At 51.4% G+C, this 18,054-nt stretch overlaps 1 protein-coding gene across 1 annotated transcript; it reads left to right on the top strand.

Moving 5' to 3' along the window:
- Positions 1–43: 43 nt before the first annotated feature.
- Positions 44–17,912, top strand: nxph2a (neurexophilin 2a). Its single transcript, XM_086144736.1, has 3 exons — positions 44–174; positions 351–466; positions 14,552–17,912. Exons 2-3 carry the CDS (start codon positions 422–424, stop codon positions 15,296–15,298), a joined length of 792 nt encoding a protein of 263 aa, XP_086000862.1. The 5' UTR covers positions 44–174; positions 351–421; the 3' UTR covers positions 15,299–17,912.
- The last annotated feature ends 142 nt before the right edge of the window (positions 17,913–18,054 follow it).

Genomic DNA, 18,054 nt, shown 5'->3' with positions numbered 1-18,054 from the left:
GCATCCACCGGGGCTGAGCGGCGGGGAGAGACGCACGCACGGCACGGCACGGCACGGCGCGGCGCGGCGGTCGAACACGCGCATTTCAAGTGGTACTTTTTAACGCCCCCTGACGCGCACGGAATCCAGTCCGGGTCCGCGCGGATCCGAAGGCGGAAGACCGGAACCCGCCGAGTGAGTTCTTCTGAAACATCTCACCTCCACCTCCTCCTCCTCTCCTCCTCCTCCTCTTCTTCTTCTTCTCCACCTCCTCCTCTTCTTCTTCTCCTCCTCTTCTTCTCCACCTCCTCGTCCCTCCTCCTCCTCCTCCTCCTCTTCTTCACATCTCGCCGTGCGGACTTTGCGCGCAGGTGATCCCGGAGATGCTCCACAGCCCCCGCGGAGGATTTACGCGCCGCCTGTGGTGAAGAAGAGGCCGAAGATGAGAGCTCTGCAGACGCTCCTGCTGGCGACCCTCCTGCACCAGGTGAGGCGAGAATAAGACCTGCTGGAGAAAGTTGGATTTATGGAGAAGCTGCTTTACCTCCAGCCAGGACGTGAACCTGCAGCTTCTCTGCTCGGATCTCGGTGGTCCTCCTGGGTCTCCTTGGCGGGACATCCGATCGTGGAGCCGAACCTCGTATTGATTATCGGAAAGGGAAAAATTGCAGCCCCAAAAAAAAAAAAAAAAAAAACCAATTTCCAGTTATTGATGATTGCCGCTGCTGCTTCTGCTGTGTGTGTGTGTGTGTGTGTGTGTGTGTGTGTGACATTTATCCCCTGCGAAGCCGCGTCCGGCTTTTTGTTGGACACTTGGATCTTCTTCATCGTCACCACGTAGTTGCAGGTGAAGCCGCCAGGAAGGCTTTCCTACGTGCCGGGATTTATCTCCTCCGGCCGGCTAACCGGAGAGAATATGAGAAGACGGATCCTCCGGAGAAGAACCGGGACTTTGAGGAGATCAGAAGGTCCGCGTGGACCTTCTCCTCGCTTTGAGGGCCGCCGTCAGATCTGCTCAGGAGGAACGGCGTCAGGCTCGCTTCTTTGGACGGATGCCGCCGCTTCGGAGGAGCAGAAGGTCTTCCTCCTCCCCTGGAGAGACGTTCCTCCGCCTCGCCGCCGAAGATCCACGAGATCCTGGACTTTGCGGTCCGTCGGAGCTCGTTTGAACCCCCGACCTTCTCATCCGTCACGCAGCGGCGTCTTCCTGCGCCCGGCTTTCAGCGTCAGGGGGAAAAGCAAATAATGATAACACTAATAATCTTCTCCCTTCTCCATCTAACCCTATTCTCTGGATCCTCTCGCACACCAACTTCCTTCATATCCTCTCTCGCTGCGTCCGTAAATCTTCTTCGGTCCTCCTCCAGACCTCCCATTCCAAAATCTTCAGAAATCTTCACAAATCCTTCCCTGCCTCCTCTGGAAGGACAGGCTTCCTGCAGATCCAGAGGTTCCTCCTGACCTCCAGGACCGGCCTTCTGCTCGCCGAGCCTCCTCAGCCGCCCGAGGCTAATTTCAATCAAAAGAGCAGCATCTGTCGGTGGCGTGCATGTGTGCACGTGTGTGTGTGTGTGTGTGTGCATGTGTGCACGTGTGTGTGTGTGTGTGTGTTAAGTCGAAACAACAAAATAGATGTGTTATCTGTGCGTCCCGTGAAGCAGACAGTGAAATTTAACCCCGGCCTCAGCATCTGCCCCCCCCCCTCCTTCCCCCCTCCTGCCCCTCCTGCCCCCCTCCTGCCCCCCTCCTGCCCCCCCGGGGCCTCCAGGGAGGAATAAGAGGGTCAGAGTCGTCCTCCGAGAAGCCATTCTTCCCCCTGACATCTGCCGCAGTTATCCTCTGAGCGCTGACAGCGGAACAATGTAGATGAAGATGAAACATACTCGGGAGCCCTGCCTCAAGCCGTGCAACCCCCCCAAAACACACACACACACACACTCACACACACACACACACACACACACACACACACACAGCGTGCAGGGATGGGGCTCTCGCTGATGGAGTGGAAGAGGATGTTGACAAAGTCCATTAAGCCTTTCTTACTTTTTGCTCTGTTATAACCCAATGCAGCATCCGTGTGTGTTGGTGTGTGTGTGTGTGTGTGTGTGTGTGTGTGTGTGTTGACTAATCACACCTCCCGACCCCGGCCCGGTGGACGCGAGCTAAACTCCGGCGCCGCCGATCTTCTGCTCCGTGTCGTCCTCCTTTCGCTGCCAGTGATTTCTGAGGTTTCCCTGTGAAATAAATGATTGCAGGCATAAAACCGGTTTTATAAAAAATGACAAGCGATTAAACAAAATTAATAAATGCAGATAATTTTAAATGAATTTGAAATATTTATTAAAATATTTAATATTAAAATATGAATTCATTTAAAATTGGAATAAAATGTAGATTAAAGTGAGTCATTGACATGATAATTTCCATTTTATTTCTAATGCCAGGCTGTAGCGGTGCACGGGGGCGTCTCTCCCGACCGCTCGTGCAGGTGATTGAGCCGAGCCGATGGCGCATTCAGAAACGCCCGGCTCGCTAATTTGAAGATAGAATTCCGTAGATCCCCCCCCCCCCCTCGATCGCTAACGGGGCGCCGCCGCCGCCGCCGCCGCCGCCCAGCGTCTCTGTGGCCAAGGGTCGCTTCAAACCCCCGAAGAGCCACTTCTCTCAGGACTCCGGCATCTATTTCCATTTTCTAATCGCTCGCCACTTGATGGCTCCTCGTCTGAAAAGCGTGGGTGTTGAGAATCGGCCTCGGGACCCCGCCGGCAGCCGGCAGACCGAGACCGCGGGACGCAAAGTCAAAAAGCGCTCGGACAAGGACGCGGGCGGCGTCCGGCCTCCAGCGCCGAGCGCGCAATTAAGTCCCTGTTGATTTTTTTTTTATTGTATATTTAAAGGAAAATAACAAGACGGCGTTTTTAGAACGTGGAGTTTTTTTTTTTTTTTTTTGTGGGGGGGGGTTGGGATTAGAAGCAGCTCTTTAATCTCACGCGAGTTGATAATACTGCACGGGCTGATTGATTAGTTTTTCAGGAAGCTTATGTCAGAAAAACCTAATCCGTCTTTGGATTGTGCCAGCCTTGTAAGGTTTTTCCGCGCCGCCATTTTATCATGGCGGCGAATTACAGAGCTGCTGGGCTGTGATAAGGTCCTCGTTTCTTTTACAGACCCCGCCGCCCAACCCCGCCGCCACCCCTTTCCCCCCTGGACAATAAAAAATGTGTTTATATTCTTCACATCCCTGCTCTGCCGGGTCTTCACATCAACCTCTCCCTGGATTTGGTTTGTAAAAAAAAAAAAAGGGAGGGAGCGGCGGCGGCGGTGTTGGAGGGGGTTTAAATCTTCAAAAATCCAGAGAAATTGGTTACGAGGGAAGAGAGGAATATTAGGAAGATGGCGTGATGGTGGAAGCGTGTGATTAAACGTGGATCGCGGCGGCGGCGGGCCTTCCAGGGACGGACGCAGATGCGTATCGGCGCCCATATTGGGGTCGCAGTTCTTCCCCGCCAGAAGGATAAATCCCTCATAAACAACACTTTGGCATTTAGCGGTCGCTCCGAGGCGTCGGCGGGGGCGTGGCGGGTTTAAATCCCTCCCACGTGTGGCGGCGGCCGCGGTTTGTATCGACCGGTCGCGGCTTCGGCGCCCTTTTTCCAATCGTCGGTCATAATTGTGCGCGCGGGCGATCAATTCACGGGAAGTGATTGATACGTGCGACACGGCTGCCCTTTGCACCGACGCTCCTCCAGGAAGGACAATTAAAGACTCGCGTTGGACAATCAGGACCGGAGGTGCTTCCTCCCCCCGCCAGGCCGGCCGGTTTCGGCGGCGGCGAAGTGATGAACGGAGCTCTTTAAGCCGTCCGAACCCTTTCCGGCCGCCCCGAGGCCGGAGCCATTACCGCTAATACTTTGTCCACCCCCCCTTTCCACGATCTGGGTGCGCAGCTATGAATTTTTATGGGCGCCGCGCAGCCCGAGGCTCCCGAGCTTCCGTTATCTTCTGTTGTTGTCGTTGCCGGTTGCTCTCTGAGGGCAGACTCCTGTAAAACCGCCATTTCATTTTTAGCGTTTGCACTCCGGCGTCGCTGGTGCGGCGGCGGGAAGCTAAAGGTTCAAATCCGGATTTTAAAAGCCCCCCCCTGTCGAGGCGGGGTGACTTTTCCTTCTTGTGTTTCCGCTAACGAGTTGCTAATTATGCCCTTAAAGAAGACGTACAATAAATCTGCCGTGATTATTCTCCGTTTGCCTTTCCTTCTGAGGCCTCTGCTTTCACTAGTCATCGGTGGCCCGTCGCAAAGCGCCGCCAGTGCCCGTCTTTGAGCCTTCCCTGTGAAGAAGCTGCCTTCAGAGCAGCTTCGAGGAGCGGCGTGCGGCGTCCCCCCCCCCCCCCCCCCCCCCCGCCGCCGCCGCCGCCGCCGCTCTTGTTTCTTCTTCTTCTTCTTCAAAGGGAGCGGTTTCGGTGAAATCAGGCGCGGCGCAATCTGCTTTGAGAGGAGGAACACGGGCGCCGTTGAACCTCGGCGAGCTTACTCCTGAGCGGAACCGACACAAATTCCCCGAGATAAAACTTGAATCGTGTCCGGCGCCGATTCAAAGAATTAAATTACGAGGCAACGCGGGGTTATTCTTTCCCTTCCTCAGCTCCGAGAGCCACCGGGGGTTAAAAGCGTCGGAGCCGGTGATGATTACGTTTCCTTCTTAACCCCCCGCTATCAGGCAGAGGTGTTCTGCAGGTGTCAGGCATCGGGAGCCCTGACCATGTAAGGGGATTAGGAAACTGATGATGCGTTAAAAGCTACGTTCCCGGCTCTGCGGCTGTCGTACGTCGCAGCTGCTCAGATAACACGGGTATCCAGATTACCCGGAGGCCCTTCCCTCCCGGAGGCCGAGCCTGGCCGTCGCGCCGATCGTGAAGTTCCGGTCCGGTGAGGTTACGTATCTTGCGAAGGGGATTCTATCGGTCGCGCATCTCGGGTGTTTCCGAGCCGCTGACGCTAACGTTGCTTTTCCGTTCGCGTGTTTGTTCTCCCGTGTCGGGGAACGGCGCCGCTAATCGATATCGGCGATCGAATCGGAGGGACTTCTGTGAAGGGAAGTTCCGATGTTGTAAGATCCGCACCGGCTCGCGTCTCCGGAGCTGCCGGTTGCATTGATTTGAGCGGACAGAACGGTCGGTATCCCGACCGAGTGTCGCTAGGAAAACGGAGAACATGCTACGTTTTAGCTCCGTACCGGCTGAGCGCCCATCCTGGTGCGAGGTCATCGAGCCTCCAAGATAAAGCCAGACCGGAGTCCTATCGGGCCCCGACGAACCTCCCATGGGGAGCGGTCTTCTGGTCGGATCCGTCTTCGTCCAACAGGCTTTGGAGCCTCTGCCTCACACTACGGCTGGCGAAGATACGATAAATTCTGCCGGCAATCAACCCGGGGTGGAGGTGATGGTGGCATGAAAAGCCTGAGACCAGAGGAACCTGAGGCATGCTGTCGCCAGGTTCACTAGTGCACCTCTGCGAGGGGCCGTCCTGATTTGGCGCTCACACTGAGGACTCAGACCATGAAGGGCAGTTGAGATTTGGCCGCCACTCTGAAGAGCTGCAGGTTTACTTCGGTCTTCTGGACACTTGTCCATCTGGAGTTTCAGCTTCTAAAAGGTAGTGCATACATTTTCTCCAAGGTGGCAAGAACAAGAATAAAGTTCTCTCTGGCCATGACGGTTCACACTTCATCTGGAACTCAAATGTGGAACTTGTGAGAAGCAAAGGGGCAAAGGGGCGACAGCTCTGTGACAAACGGCAGAAGGCGAGACAGTCGAGTCGGTGGTTGTTTCGTGGTGTCTAATGTGATCGTGGAGTCGCCGCAGCAAGGCGGACAATTCTTGACGGCCGCTCTTTTTCTTGCGGATTTGAGGCGCAGGTTCGCCATCTTTTTGGGCGGACGCTCTCCTCGGTGCACAGCAGTCAGGCACTTCTTTCTGACCCCTACAGGCCACCTATGTGTCTTTCAACGACTTACTCGATGAGTTCTGTCATGCGTTATCCACAAATCTACCCGTCCGACCTTGGAGTGGACAAGACATCTGAATGTTCTCACGAGTGTCTGATTGGTGGATCTGGTTGTTGGCCAAAACCGGCTTCCTTCTGATGCTCTGCTCCGTGTCATGAAGGAGACAACATACGTGTCCAGTGACTGCTTGAGTGGTCCTAAAAGCTGAGGGAAGCTTTGGGAAGAAAAAGGGATGATGGCTGTGAAACCACTGAACAAGACGAGTCCGGTGACCAGGTCCATCGCGAGATGTTGGCAGGGACCCTCGAGGTAACACTGAAATGATCTGCTCTTGGCACAAACCACGTCGTCTGCTACGAGGTCATTGCTGCCTCTCTCCATCTTGGAGCTGCGGAATTCCTTTTGTTGAGTCAAGGGTGTGACCTCAGGGTGACAAGTCAGAAGAGAGAGGTGGCCTCACTGACAAACAGGCCACCTCCAGGCTCCTGCTGACGGTCCCATAAACCATCCATAAGAGGTACAAGGATGCAGGCGATATAAATCTGTCCTGAGTATAATTGGACGCCCTGACCCCTCAAGCCCGTGGAGGTATTATTCAAAGGCCAGTCTCGCTGTCAGGAGCTCCCAGCGCCATAATTTGCTTTGATGGGCTGGAGATACCAGGGGCAGACCACAGGGGTGGACCTTTTGGTCCTGGGGAGGCCGTGGTCACAATCCCACCCATGTGTCTGAAGTGCTCCAGACACATGGGCTCCAAACATGAGCTTCAGGATGTTGTTTACAAGTGCCTGGAGAGCATGGATTGGTCTTCACGGTGTCCCCTGGAGGTGCTGGACACCTTGAGTTTGTCCACACTGCACTCTAGAGTTACAAATGCTGGGGACAAGAGGACCTTGTATTTGCCGTACAATTTAAGGCCCCATCTTTCTTCCTCCCAAGGGGGGTTCTGGTTGTGTCTGATGAACAACTTCCCAAGCAGCCAGACCATGAAAGAAATGGCAGGAGTGCCAGAGGACTGTGAAATCAGATGGCTTTCAGTTGAGCAGAGCAAGAGGCCGCAGGAGACACTAGAGAGGTTCCACGAATAAAATTTGGGACTACCGAAGGGAAAGAAGGGAAAGAGTATGTGGGACAGTTAGTTGGGGAAGGACTCAAGCAAATAGAGACGCGTTTGGCTCAGAGGAAACCCTAAAGCCAAGCTCAACTTAATACTGGGATCATTTCAAGCCTGGGGGTTCACCACCTAAAGCCGTGCTGTCAATGTGTCGAGTCCATCGAACGACCTGCGGCGGCAGAATCGGTGCGAGGATGCGGAGTTCCGGGCAGTAAATGAGCAGCCAAATAGGAGAGGCTACCGGGCGTTCAGGGAGACTCATCGGTATCTTCGCGCTCCGCTGAGACGACTCAATTACTCGACTTGCTCCTCGGTACATGAGCGAGTGCGGTGATCCCTCCCTTGCTTCAAAGATACATCACCGCTCATTAACTCCTCCTCGATGTCTGGTGAGACGAGATCTCACTGCAGACGTCGCAGCTTCTGCCTCTGAGACAACCCGCCGCTTCCTGCTCCTCAGGACGAGGCTGAATCCGTTTAAGGCCTCGATAAGACGCCGCGAGTTCCCCGCCGGAACCCGGCGGTGACTCCATACCGGGCATCTGAAGGTTCCCACAGGCGTTCGGTGACCTCCTGACTGCTTCCTGCATGGGGAGTCGCTCATGGTAGCCAGATGTGATACCCACGTGAGGTGACCTTCAGGGGGGGAACTTCAGGTCAGTGGCAGAGGGTTGAGCTCTGAAGTTGGACATCATGACCATGTCCAAGAAATTCCAGATCTACATCGGCCATCTACTGTATGTGATTTCCTTGCAGTTATCATCCTTTTTTTGAAAGCCAGTCTTCTGGAGCTTCCCTCACAACCCGTCTGAGAGGATCATCTTGGTCGTTCCTTTGTCGGCTCCAAAGTGGGCAAGGGAGGGGGTCGCTCCTCCTCCACTTTCACGGTCTTCTATTTCCGACGGATTAGGTGTTCGCTCCAGCCTCGCAGACGTTCACGTGTGGCCTCGGCCACCGGCCATTTATTAGTTGTTTTGTCACAGATATAAATGCCAAGCAATTAAGTTGACGCGAGCCATAACGGGAAATACCAGCGCTCATTAACTTCTAAATAAAGGCGGCCTCTGAGGTCGCAGCAGCCGCGCTGTTATTTCATCTGATTACCAGGACTTTGCCTTTGCAGCTCCAGACAAACAGGATGTGTGTTTGACACCGACTTCACCATATCGTAAACCTGGCTAATAGGTGGCAACTCCTAGGTTCCTCTTGCCCAAGGAGGGAGATCCTTGGAGTTCGTGCAAAGCCTCTGGCAGAAGAAGACCAGCCGAGGAGTCCTTAGTAGACTAGTAGACCTTAGTCTAGTCTTAGTCTTAGTAGTCTTAGTAGTCCTTAGTAGACTAGTAGACCTGAGTCCAGTCTTAGTCTTAGTAGTCTTAGTAGTCCTTAGTAGACTAGTAGACCTTAGTCCAGTCTTTGTCTTAGTAGTCTTAGTAGTTCTTAGTAGTCTTAGTAGTCCTTAGTAGACTAGTAGACCTGAGTCCAGTCTTAGTCTTAGTAGTCTTAGTAGTCCTTAGTAGACTAGTAGACCTTAGTCTAGTCTTAGTCTTAGTAGTCTTAGTAGTCCTTAGTAGACTAGTAGACCTGAGTCCAGTCTTAGTCTTAGTAGTCTTAGTAGTCCTTAGTAGACTAGTAGACCTGAGTCCAGTCTTAGTCTTAGTAGTCTTAGTAGTCCTTAGTAGACTAGTAGACCTGAGTCCAGTCTTAGTCTTAGTAGTCTTAGTAGTCCTTAGTAGACTAGTAGACCTTAGTCTAGTCTTAGTCTTAGTAGTCTTAGTAGTCCTTAGTAGACTAGTAGACCTGAGTCCAGTCTTAGTCTTAGTAGTCTTAGTAGTCCTTAGTAGACTAGTAGACCTTAGTCCAGTCTTCGTCTTAGTAGTCTTAGTAGTTCTTAGTAGTCTTAGTAGTCCTTAGTAGACTAGTAGACCTTAGTCTAGTCTTAGTCGTAGTCTTAGTAGTCCTTAGTAGTCCTTAATAGTCTTAGTGGTCCTTAGTAGTCCTTAGTAGACGAGTAGACCTTAGTCTAATCTTAGTCGTAGTCTTAGTAGTCCTTAATAGTCTTAGTAGTTCTAGTAGTCCTTAGTAGTCCTTAGTAGATGAGTAGACCTTAGTCTAATCTTAGTCTTAGTACTCTTAGTAGTCCTTAGTAGACCTTAGTCTAGTCTTAGTCATAGTAGTCTAAGTAGTCCTTCGTAGACTAGTAGACCTTAGTCTAGTCTTAGTCTTAGTAGTCTTAGTAGACTAGTAGACCTAAGTCTAATCTTAGTCTTAGTAGTCTTAGTAGACTAGTAGACCTTAGTCTAGTCTTAGTAATCCTTAGTAGACTAGTAGACTTTAGTCTAATCTTAGTCTTAGTAGTCTAAGTAGTCTTACTAGTCTTATTAGACGAGTAGACCTTAAAACACTTTATAGCCTTGACTTTGACGCTTTATAGTTTTATTTGTATTTCTTATTCTCTCCCCCCTTTTTTTTTTACTGTTTATACAATTTCCTACCATTATTTATTACTGTTATGTTCTACTTGAAACTCTGGCACAACAGTTTCCTTCAGGATAAATAAAGTTGTTCTTGTTCTTACTCTTATTCTTAGTCAAGGGGGACTTTTTTTTTTTTTTGCCGCAACACGTCAGGAGTCATGTTCTTCATGCTTCTTCTGCGGGTTCTCCAGTGACCGAGGAAAGGAAAGACCTGGGAAGACGAAGGAAGCTGATATTCTGCAAAAGTAACCAGAGAACTTCTACCTCTGGTTCGTAGCATCAGAACTGTTGAGCGCAGCTCGGTGGAGACGAAGGAGACGAGAGCAGCGACAGCAGAGATGCAGCAGAGATGAAGATGTTGAGGTTCAGGAGAGGGAAGGAGTCCATCGGCACATGGTAGATGTTCAGAGGAGACAGAGGATGTTTATGGATGGAGGGAACGAGGACAGGAAGTTAGTTGGTGTAGGAGAAGAGGGTTAGATGGAGGCAGATGATTGGCTGTGGTGTTTTCTATCTCCGTACCTCAGACGTTCCCCAAACATCTGGTCCCGTCGGCGTCCTCACTTCGGTCACAGCTCCGAGCCGCTCGCCCGCTGCGAAGAGCGGAATTCATTTGCAGGATTAGCGTTCGGGGGTTCTCGCCAGACGCTTCGGAGATTGAACGAATCCGCTGTCGATTGATTTCAAAAACCAGAAGAATGAGGTCCATCGAGAGGCTCCGGCTTGATCCGGTGGCGTCACTGTGGACATAATGCATCCTTTCAGAGACAGAGCTGGGTGGAGGCAAGAGTGTAGAGGAGGTGAAGCATCTTGGATGTCCTCACCATCTTCTGGAGAGCTTCTAGCTCAGTGGTTGGATTCCCACGGGGGGGCTTTCAGTGCGGGGTTCCTCAGGGTTCCTCCTTGGAGACCCTAAACATGCCCAGATGTGTGAACGAGTGGGCGAGCGGTTGGATCTTCACCTACATGGAGTCGCGCAATCAGGATTTAAGATAGAAAGTTGCAATCAGAGCTCAGATGAATCTCAGGTGCTAATGGGTTAAACTGGAGGTGAGAAGATCTCAGCACACACACACACACACACACACACACACACACACACACTCAGATGTCAAGATGCCGCAGCCGCTCAGGTCCCATCAGGATGGTGGTCCGGCCCGTACGGTTCTCTGCCGCCGCTCGCCTCGGAAACGGGGTTAATGGAGCTTCAGTCGCGGGGAATTAGCGGCGGAGTGACTGGCGGCGGCGCAGCCGTGTCAATTTGCAGAGACGGATCCGTGAGGCGCGGCGACGCGTGGCGGCGGCGGCGGCGAGCAGGTTAATTGCTCATTTTGTTTATTACGAAGACGCCCGAAACCCATTCGCCCCAAAAACATAAACAATGTGGTGATTATTTCAGCTGTCGACGAACCGCCGAAGATGACGAGGGCCGTTAGCGTTCGTAGCGTTAGCGGAGACGTTCTCCCGGCGCCAGACAGGCGGCGCCGATGTCTCGCCGTCCGCCGAGACGCCGGTGGAAAACGACGTAGCGTCGCTGGCTTTTTAATATCTTTCCAGAGGCTGCTTCTGGTCGCCGCGGCAATTACCTGGATGTCAGGCCTCCAGAAGATACGTCTGCCCACGGGACGGTCGGCGAATCGGTCCGAGCGGGTCTCGTCGGTGTCTGGACGGTATTGATTGACGCAGCGATGGAGCTCCTGCAGATGATCGTCTCGAACATCTGCTGCAATCAAAACGTTACATCAACCGGCTCCAAAATAGAATTTACACCAAACAACTTACTTCTATATGACGAGAGCGAAAGGGCCGATGATCGCATCTCAATAGGATGTGCAAATTTTTTCCATGTCCAAATGAGAGAGTGAATGTGTGTGTGTGTGTGTGTGTGTGTGTGTGTGTGCGGTTGAACTCCTGCTCTCGGACAATGGACTCCTGTGTGCAGAGAATGAACGATTTGTGAGATGAGAACAAGTTTATTTATCCAGAAGGAAATTGTTGTGCCAGAGTTTCAAGCAAAAACATAACAATAATAGATAATAGTAGGAAGGAGGGAGAATAAGAAATACAATAAAATATAAATTGTCAAGGTTAAGGCTATCAAGTGTTCTAAGGTCTTAAGTACAAAATTAAGTAAAACGGGACAAAATTAAATGGATGTAAAGAAGTCCTTTCAAAACCTTTTTCCTGCCTTTCAATAAAAGGGTAACCAGGGAAGTCCTCGGCTCTGGGGCGTCTCCTCCTACATGTTGATACGTGAACCTCCTGGTTCCTCCAGGACGGTCCTGAGAAATGATCATTCAGGACAATCGTCATATTTTGCCGCAGGAATTAAAAAGAGGCCGAGACCGTTGGTTTTAGTAGTAAAATAAAACCCGTGAAATACGTTTCATTCCCATTGCGAGCCTGGGTTTGCACCTCCAGACCGGTGCTAATTGCCAGCCGGTCGTGCAAATCCAGAATATGCGGGTTTGAGCAGTCAGGAGATGATTGAATTTACAGGTAATGTGCAAAAAAAAAAAAAAGTGAAGGAGCTTCGTCGTAACATCGGATAATGATAAACGAACCTTTCCACCTCGGACCTTCTAGCAAGGTTTTACGGTCGGGTTTTTTTTTTTTTTTTACCCGCGCGCTTTTTGCTTTTGAAAACAAGAGGAAGCGCCGAAACCGCGGCGGTTAATATCACATCTGCCACATTTCACCACTTATCTGCGTCCGGTTTGAGCGGAAGGAGGGCTGGTGTTTTGCAGCTCCGCCAGGCTGCAGTTATCATAATAATGTGTTATTTCAAGTCGGCCACAGGCGCCTGTAGCGGCACAGCACAGATTAACAAATCTTAATTAAGCTTTTGTAGAGTCTCCTTCATGAGACCTTGCCTCATTCCCCCCCCTTTTTTTTTTTTTCCAGTGTCTTGTTGCACACACACACACACGGAGAGAGAAAATGGTATTCGTCTGATTTTAAGAGTCTCCACTTCTTGCTTAAATGATTCTGTGTGTGTGTGTGTGTGTGTGTGTGTGTGTGTTCAGGCAGGCGGGGAGAAAGCAACCAAAGCCCAGGTGTCACCGCCGCCTTTCAAGTCCCCTGCGCTTCATCTCTCGCGGGGCATTTAAGCGTTAGATACCCCAAAGCTGATCCCCTTGTTGTCGCAGCCGCCCCCGCCGGTTGCTCGTCACACTTTTAAAAAATAAAAAAAAAAAAATTAAAAAAAAAAAAAACCTCCAGGCTCATTTGCATCACAACCGGCCCGTCACAATGCGGCTCACCTGAGATTTACATTAAAACGGTGGCTTGTGGCTGCAGCGGCGCGGCGGGGAAGGTCCCGTTTAACCGGCGGGAGGGGATGGGATTTAAAGCGGCTGCCAGCGGGGCCTCGGATCGGTCCATCCGGGAGCGGCGGCCTTAATTGAGCGTCGTGAGGTTTGATAGACGAGCCCGACTCGCCCGACTCGCCGTCATTGATTCCGCGTCCGAGAGTCATTTACATGGACGCGTGACACAAAGAAGACGGCGGAATAATGTGATTATCTGGGCGTCACGCGGAGTTCCCCTTCCAAAGACGCCGCTGAGCACTTCATTTTGAATATCGTCCAACACAAGCTGCTCACATCACAGTGAACATCGTACCCAAATAGATGAAATATATAAAGATGATATAATTTAATGTGACTAACAGACCCCTCCCTGTCATTCACCAACCGTCCATTCCTCCTAAAATCAAAGTTTAAGGAGTCGACAGGGAAATCCTCCAGGAGGATAAACGTATCCGAACCTCATAAAATCCCGGGCTCGTCGATCCGAGCCGTCCCGTTATTGCCGATCGGTGATCTCGGGGGTGGGAAGAAGGTCCGAATCGGCTCGATGTCGTCACTGAATTTAATTCAGCGTCTGACGAGTGGCGGTGATTAGATTTGTGAGTTTAAAACTACAACCCTGGTGCCGCTAAGCTAAAAATAAAGGGGTGCGTTGAGGACGCCACGTCGCCCGGACGTCAATCAAAACAGATCGCTCCGCAACAGAAGCGCGTCTCCGGCAGTCGGACCGGGTTTGTCAGCTCAGAAAACACGTGCGGCCGTCGGGCTCGCAGCTAAATTCTAATTAGTCTGGAAGTATCGCCGCCGCGGCTCGGCGAGGATTCCGGCAGCCGCCGCTCGCCGCTTTCAACATCTGCCTCTCCCAGTGATCCCTGCAACCGGGCCGGGGGAAAGCCAGCGCCGCTAATTACTAATAAAACTAGCTAAGCTCATTGCCGTGAATTATTACGGCTTTATCTGAAGTGGACCAGGAATTGCTCCTGAGGCTAAAAGGCTTTGAGGCGCGAGGCGGGATCACCGTTCATTGCTGCGCCCGGATTAGCACTTAGCGCACGCTTTACCTCGCGATAAGCCTGTTTTATTGCCGGGAACCGTTACGAGTCAAAGTTCAGCGTCTCGGAGCGGCCGGGACGATTTCACGTTTTAAGTCCGGGGGGATTTTCGTAGCCGTGTAAACGTGACAGGCCGGCCCGAAGAGGCGGAGGGTTAACGCGAAGCGCTCGGTTTCTTCTTCGCGCGGTGCGGTACGGTACGTTACGTTACGGGGCCCGAGAGTTTTGTCCGCCTGAACCGAAGCTTTGCTTTTCGTTTAACGTCGTCTTATCGTCCCCTGGATGAAGAAACATGGACGTTTTAAAAGCTAACGACCGGCTCGTCCGGGCCCGTCGGCCAGGTTTCTCCGAGAGAGGGGGGTTTGAGATCTTTAGTCGCGTGGATTCGGGAGGTCCGTCGTCTCTGAGCCGCTAATGGCGCGTTCGACTTTGTCCGATTTTGAACTTAGCAGGGAGCGCTTGTCAACATCTCCGATTCGATTCACATCCAACCTTCGATTTAGCTTCGAGACGGCGACACAACTCCCGTAAAAGCGGGCTAAGGTGACTCAAGGGGAACATACGAGTCTGGACGTTCTGGCTGAATGTCCTGTTGCTTGTGTTCCCTCTGAAGGTTGCGTGCAGGAAGGTGGACGGAGGGGCCACGGAGCTCATCGAGTGGGGGGACGGCGTTTACCGACAGAAGACTTCTCCCACGGGGGCCAGTCCGAGAGTGCTCAACCCCCTGCGCTTGTTCGCCAGGGGCTCCCAGGGGTTCAAGAGCAACGTGAGGGAGGTGACATATGTGCAGAACATGGAGGACTTCTGGGACTGGTTATCTAACCAGACAGATGTTCAAGGCGCGCAGGCCAGAACTAAACGCAGGCCCATCGTCAAGACCGGCAAGTTCAAAAAGATGTTCGGGTGGGGGGACTTCCACTCCAACATCAAGACGGTCAAGCTGAACCTTCTCATCACGGGGAAGATCGTGGACCACGGGAACGGCACCTTCAGCGTGTACTTCCGCCACAACTCCACGGGCTTGGGGAACGTGTCGGTCAGCCTGGTGCCGCCCTCCAAGGTGGTGGAGTTCGAGATCGCCCAGCAGTCGGCGCTGGAGACCAAAGACACCAAATCCTTCAACTGTCGCATCGAGTACGAGAAGACGGACCGCAACAAGAAGACCGCCCTGTGCAGCTTCGACCAGTCCAAGGTGTGCTACCAGGAGCAGACGCAGAGCCACGTCTCCTGGCTCTGCTCCAAGCCCTTCAAGGTCATATGTATCTACATTGCCTTCTACAGCGTCGACTACAAACTGGTGCAGAAGGTTTGCCCCGACTACAACTACCATAGCGACACGCCGTACTCCTCCACAGGATGACCTCGCAGATGATGCTCCTTTGCAGCGCTCCTTTGTTTTACCTTTAAATGATGTAAATGTCAACCCTCCCCCCTCTTTTACCACCACCTCCTCCCCTCCCCCGCCCCCAAAACAACGAAGTACCGCTTGCAAGAAGCGCAACTATCGAGGAAGGCTCACCGCAAGGGTTTGTCAGTCCATCGCCAAACCTTTGGATATCCTGCAGGTAACTAGTCGCCCGGCACCGGCGAGCGCTCCACTTCCGGACCGCCTCGGCGCCGGTCTTTTCGTTGATCCTTTAAAATAAATGTACAGCCCGGGTTAGTCGGTCCATTTCAAAGCGCGGCAAAAACACGGCACCGGGCGTTCCTGCTCCGAAGTAGCTCGTCTTATTTCATACCCGGTCCCGGAAAAAGCTAACTGGTTTTTTGGAGCGTCTTCTGAAACCAGCGGAAATTGGATTAGATGGCAGCTGGAGGCCGGAGACAAAGAGAGAGCGAGGAGGTAAAACTTTGTAAATCCGTCTGGTTTTCCAACCTAGATAGTTTGACGTCACGGGATTCTTTGGGTTGACTTGGGGATTCGGAGCTGGCGAACAACCCGCGGGTCACCGCAGCCTCGACAAATGTTCTCTGTGAAACACCGGTAATTAGCGCGGTGTCCAGATGTTTCCTTGGAGGCGACACCGCGGGCGAGTTGAGAGCACGGCTCAGCTAACATCGGCGGAGCCGTTCCCTCGACTCACCTCCCACGACAGCCACTTATCGGACGAACCGCAGAGACTTCGCATCTGTTCGGGACTACGAAAGCGACATACGGCGGGTCAAACGTCCACCCATTACAACCACAGCTAAAAAATGATCCGTTCACCCCTTTGCTCCCGGTTAGCGGGACTCCGTGGCGACATTGTGATCGATGGGTCATTTTTACAAGAGCCATGAATTGTTAACGCGCCCTTTCAGCCAATCCTTTAAGCAGATTGCCTTCTTAGGAGCCCAAATGAAGCGAATCTCAAACGAAGTGCCCGTGACAAAGTCAATCCGTCCGGCGAATCAAGCCCGGTAGGTTAAAAGCAGTCGGAGAGCGTCATCGCGCGCCGCGCTTTCAGGCACAGCAGTGGATTAACGTGTCAGAAGAGGTGAGAGGAAAGTGATAATTGCGGGACAGGTGGATTTAGTGAGTCTGGCATACGACTATCAGCGCTTTGTCAGGATCCCGCCACAGGCCCCGACATTATCGGTCTCTAATAGGCTTTAATTGGCCTCCGGAAATTTCATTTGGGCCGGCGTGGGGAAGACCAAACGCGGGGGGAGGAGGTCGAAAACGGTTCTGAAATGCCGGCCTCGTTGTAAATGCGCTTCGTCTTCGCAACCACGCCGCGCTGCACGACTTCTTGGGTTTTTGACGCGGAATCCGAAGACCGACCGATCGACCGACGGCCGGGACGCGACCTTTACTTTGGGCGGCGGCCGTAGACGACCCTCTCCGACCCGACACGAGGAGTGTATGATAAATAACTCTGAGTTGATGTTTTAGTTCTCCGCCTTTGTGCAAATGCTGTGTATTAACGTGTAACACAAACTAATGCATTCACTCATGCTTCAGATGACGCAAAATGTCAAGAGATTTCTACGGAGAGATAAATCACTGAGCGGACCGTTCCATCTTTTCGGTGTTTGTATATCATGTAGATAGATGTCATTTATTGCCTATGGTTGGTTTCCTGTTTTTTCCCCTTATAAATTTGATTCAAAGTCTTGCGAATTGTACTTTTGATTTTCCTGCCTGCTTTCAAACATGGTTTTAAACGTTCAACCCCTGTAAAAACAGAAGAGAAAGTTAAAAACGAATCAAGGATTAAGGCACTGCTGTGTGTACAATGTAAGTACGGATGTTCATTTTGGACTATTTGTTTTCGTAGGGGGTCGATTTTGTTAAGGATTTAAATTGTAAAGATCGATCTAGGTTTTTAAGACATTAAACTTTATTCAAACCGGGCATGGCATAATGTCACACTGAGTCAGCTGGAATCTGTCGGTGCCCACGGTCGTCCCGCAAGGACTCCGCCGCGGGATAAACACACCATTTTGGAGATACATCTCAGCGTAGCTTTTTAATAGCCAATAAATCCGTGTCCACAGGCGTTGATGATACCAGAGGTACACCTCAGGGAGCACATCCATTTCGCCGTGGCCATCGGGGACAGGGGTCTTTTCATTCGCTTCCATTATTCTTATCTGATCAGGGCGAGGTATCCGCTCCTGCAGCGTGAAGCCGCACAGGCTTCCCCGCCGCTGACGTCCAAAGCGCCACTTCGCTTGGAAAGAAAAAAAAAAAAGGGAATAAAAAAAAAAAGAAAATCCTTATTTGGAGAGGCTGCGAAACTGTCCAACCGCACAATTAAGAGTCAATCAAATCGAGAGCATGTCGTTGGATCAAAGCTGGAGGCGCATTAAGACCAATAATCTGTGTGTGTGTGTGTGTGTGTGTGTGTGTGAGGGGGAAGTTATGCTTCTTCTTAAGGTTTGAGCTTTAGAGGAAAAAAAAATAGTTTGGGAAAATATACATTACATTTCAATTGTGTTATACAATATCAATACTAATAATATGTCATTTTAAAAATTGTAACTTATTTCTTGAGGTTATTTTTTCAGCTTTATGGAGCTCATAATAATAATAATAATAATAATACGTAATTTTAAAAATTTCAACTTATTTCTTGAGGTTATTTTTTCAGCTTTACGGAGCTCATAATAATAATAATACGTAATTTTAAA

This window comes from Fistularia commersonii, chromosome 4 (genome assembly GCF_037954325.1).
Source record: "Fistularia commersonii isolate RoL2024-O1a breed Wild chromosome 4, RoL_Fcom_v1.0, whole genome shotgun sequence".
Classification (NCBI taxonomy): Eukaryota; Metazoa; Chordata; class Actinopteri; order Syngnathiformes; family Fistulariidae; genus Fistularia; species Fistularia commersonii.
This window is presented reverse-complemented; position numbering and strand designations above follow the sequence as displayed.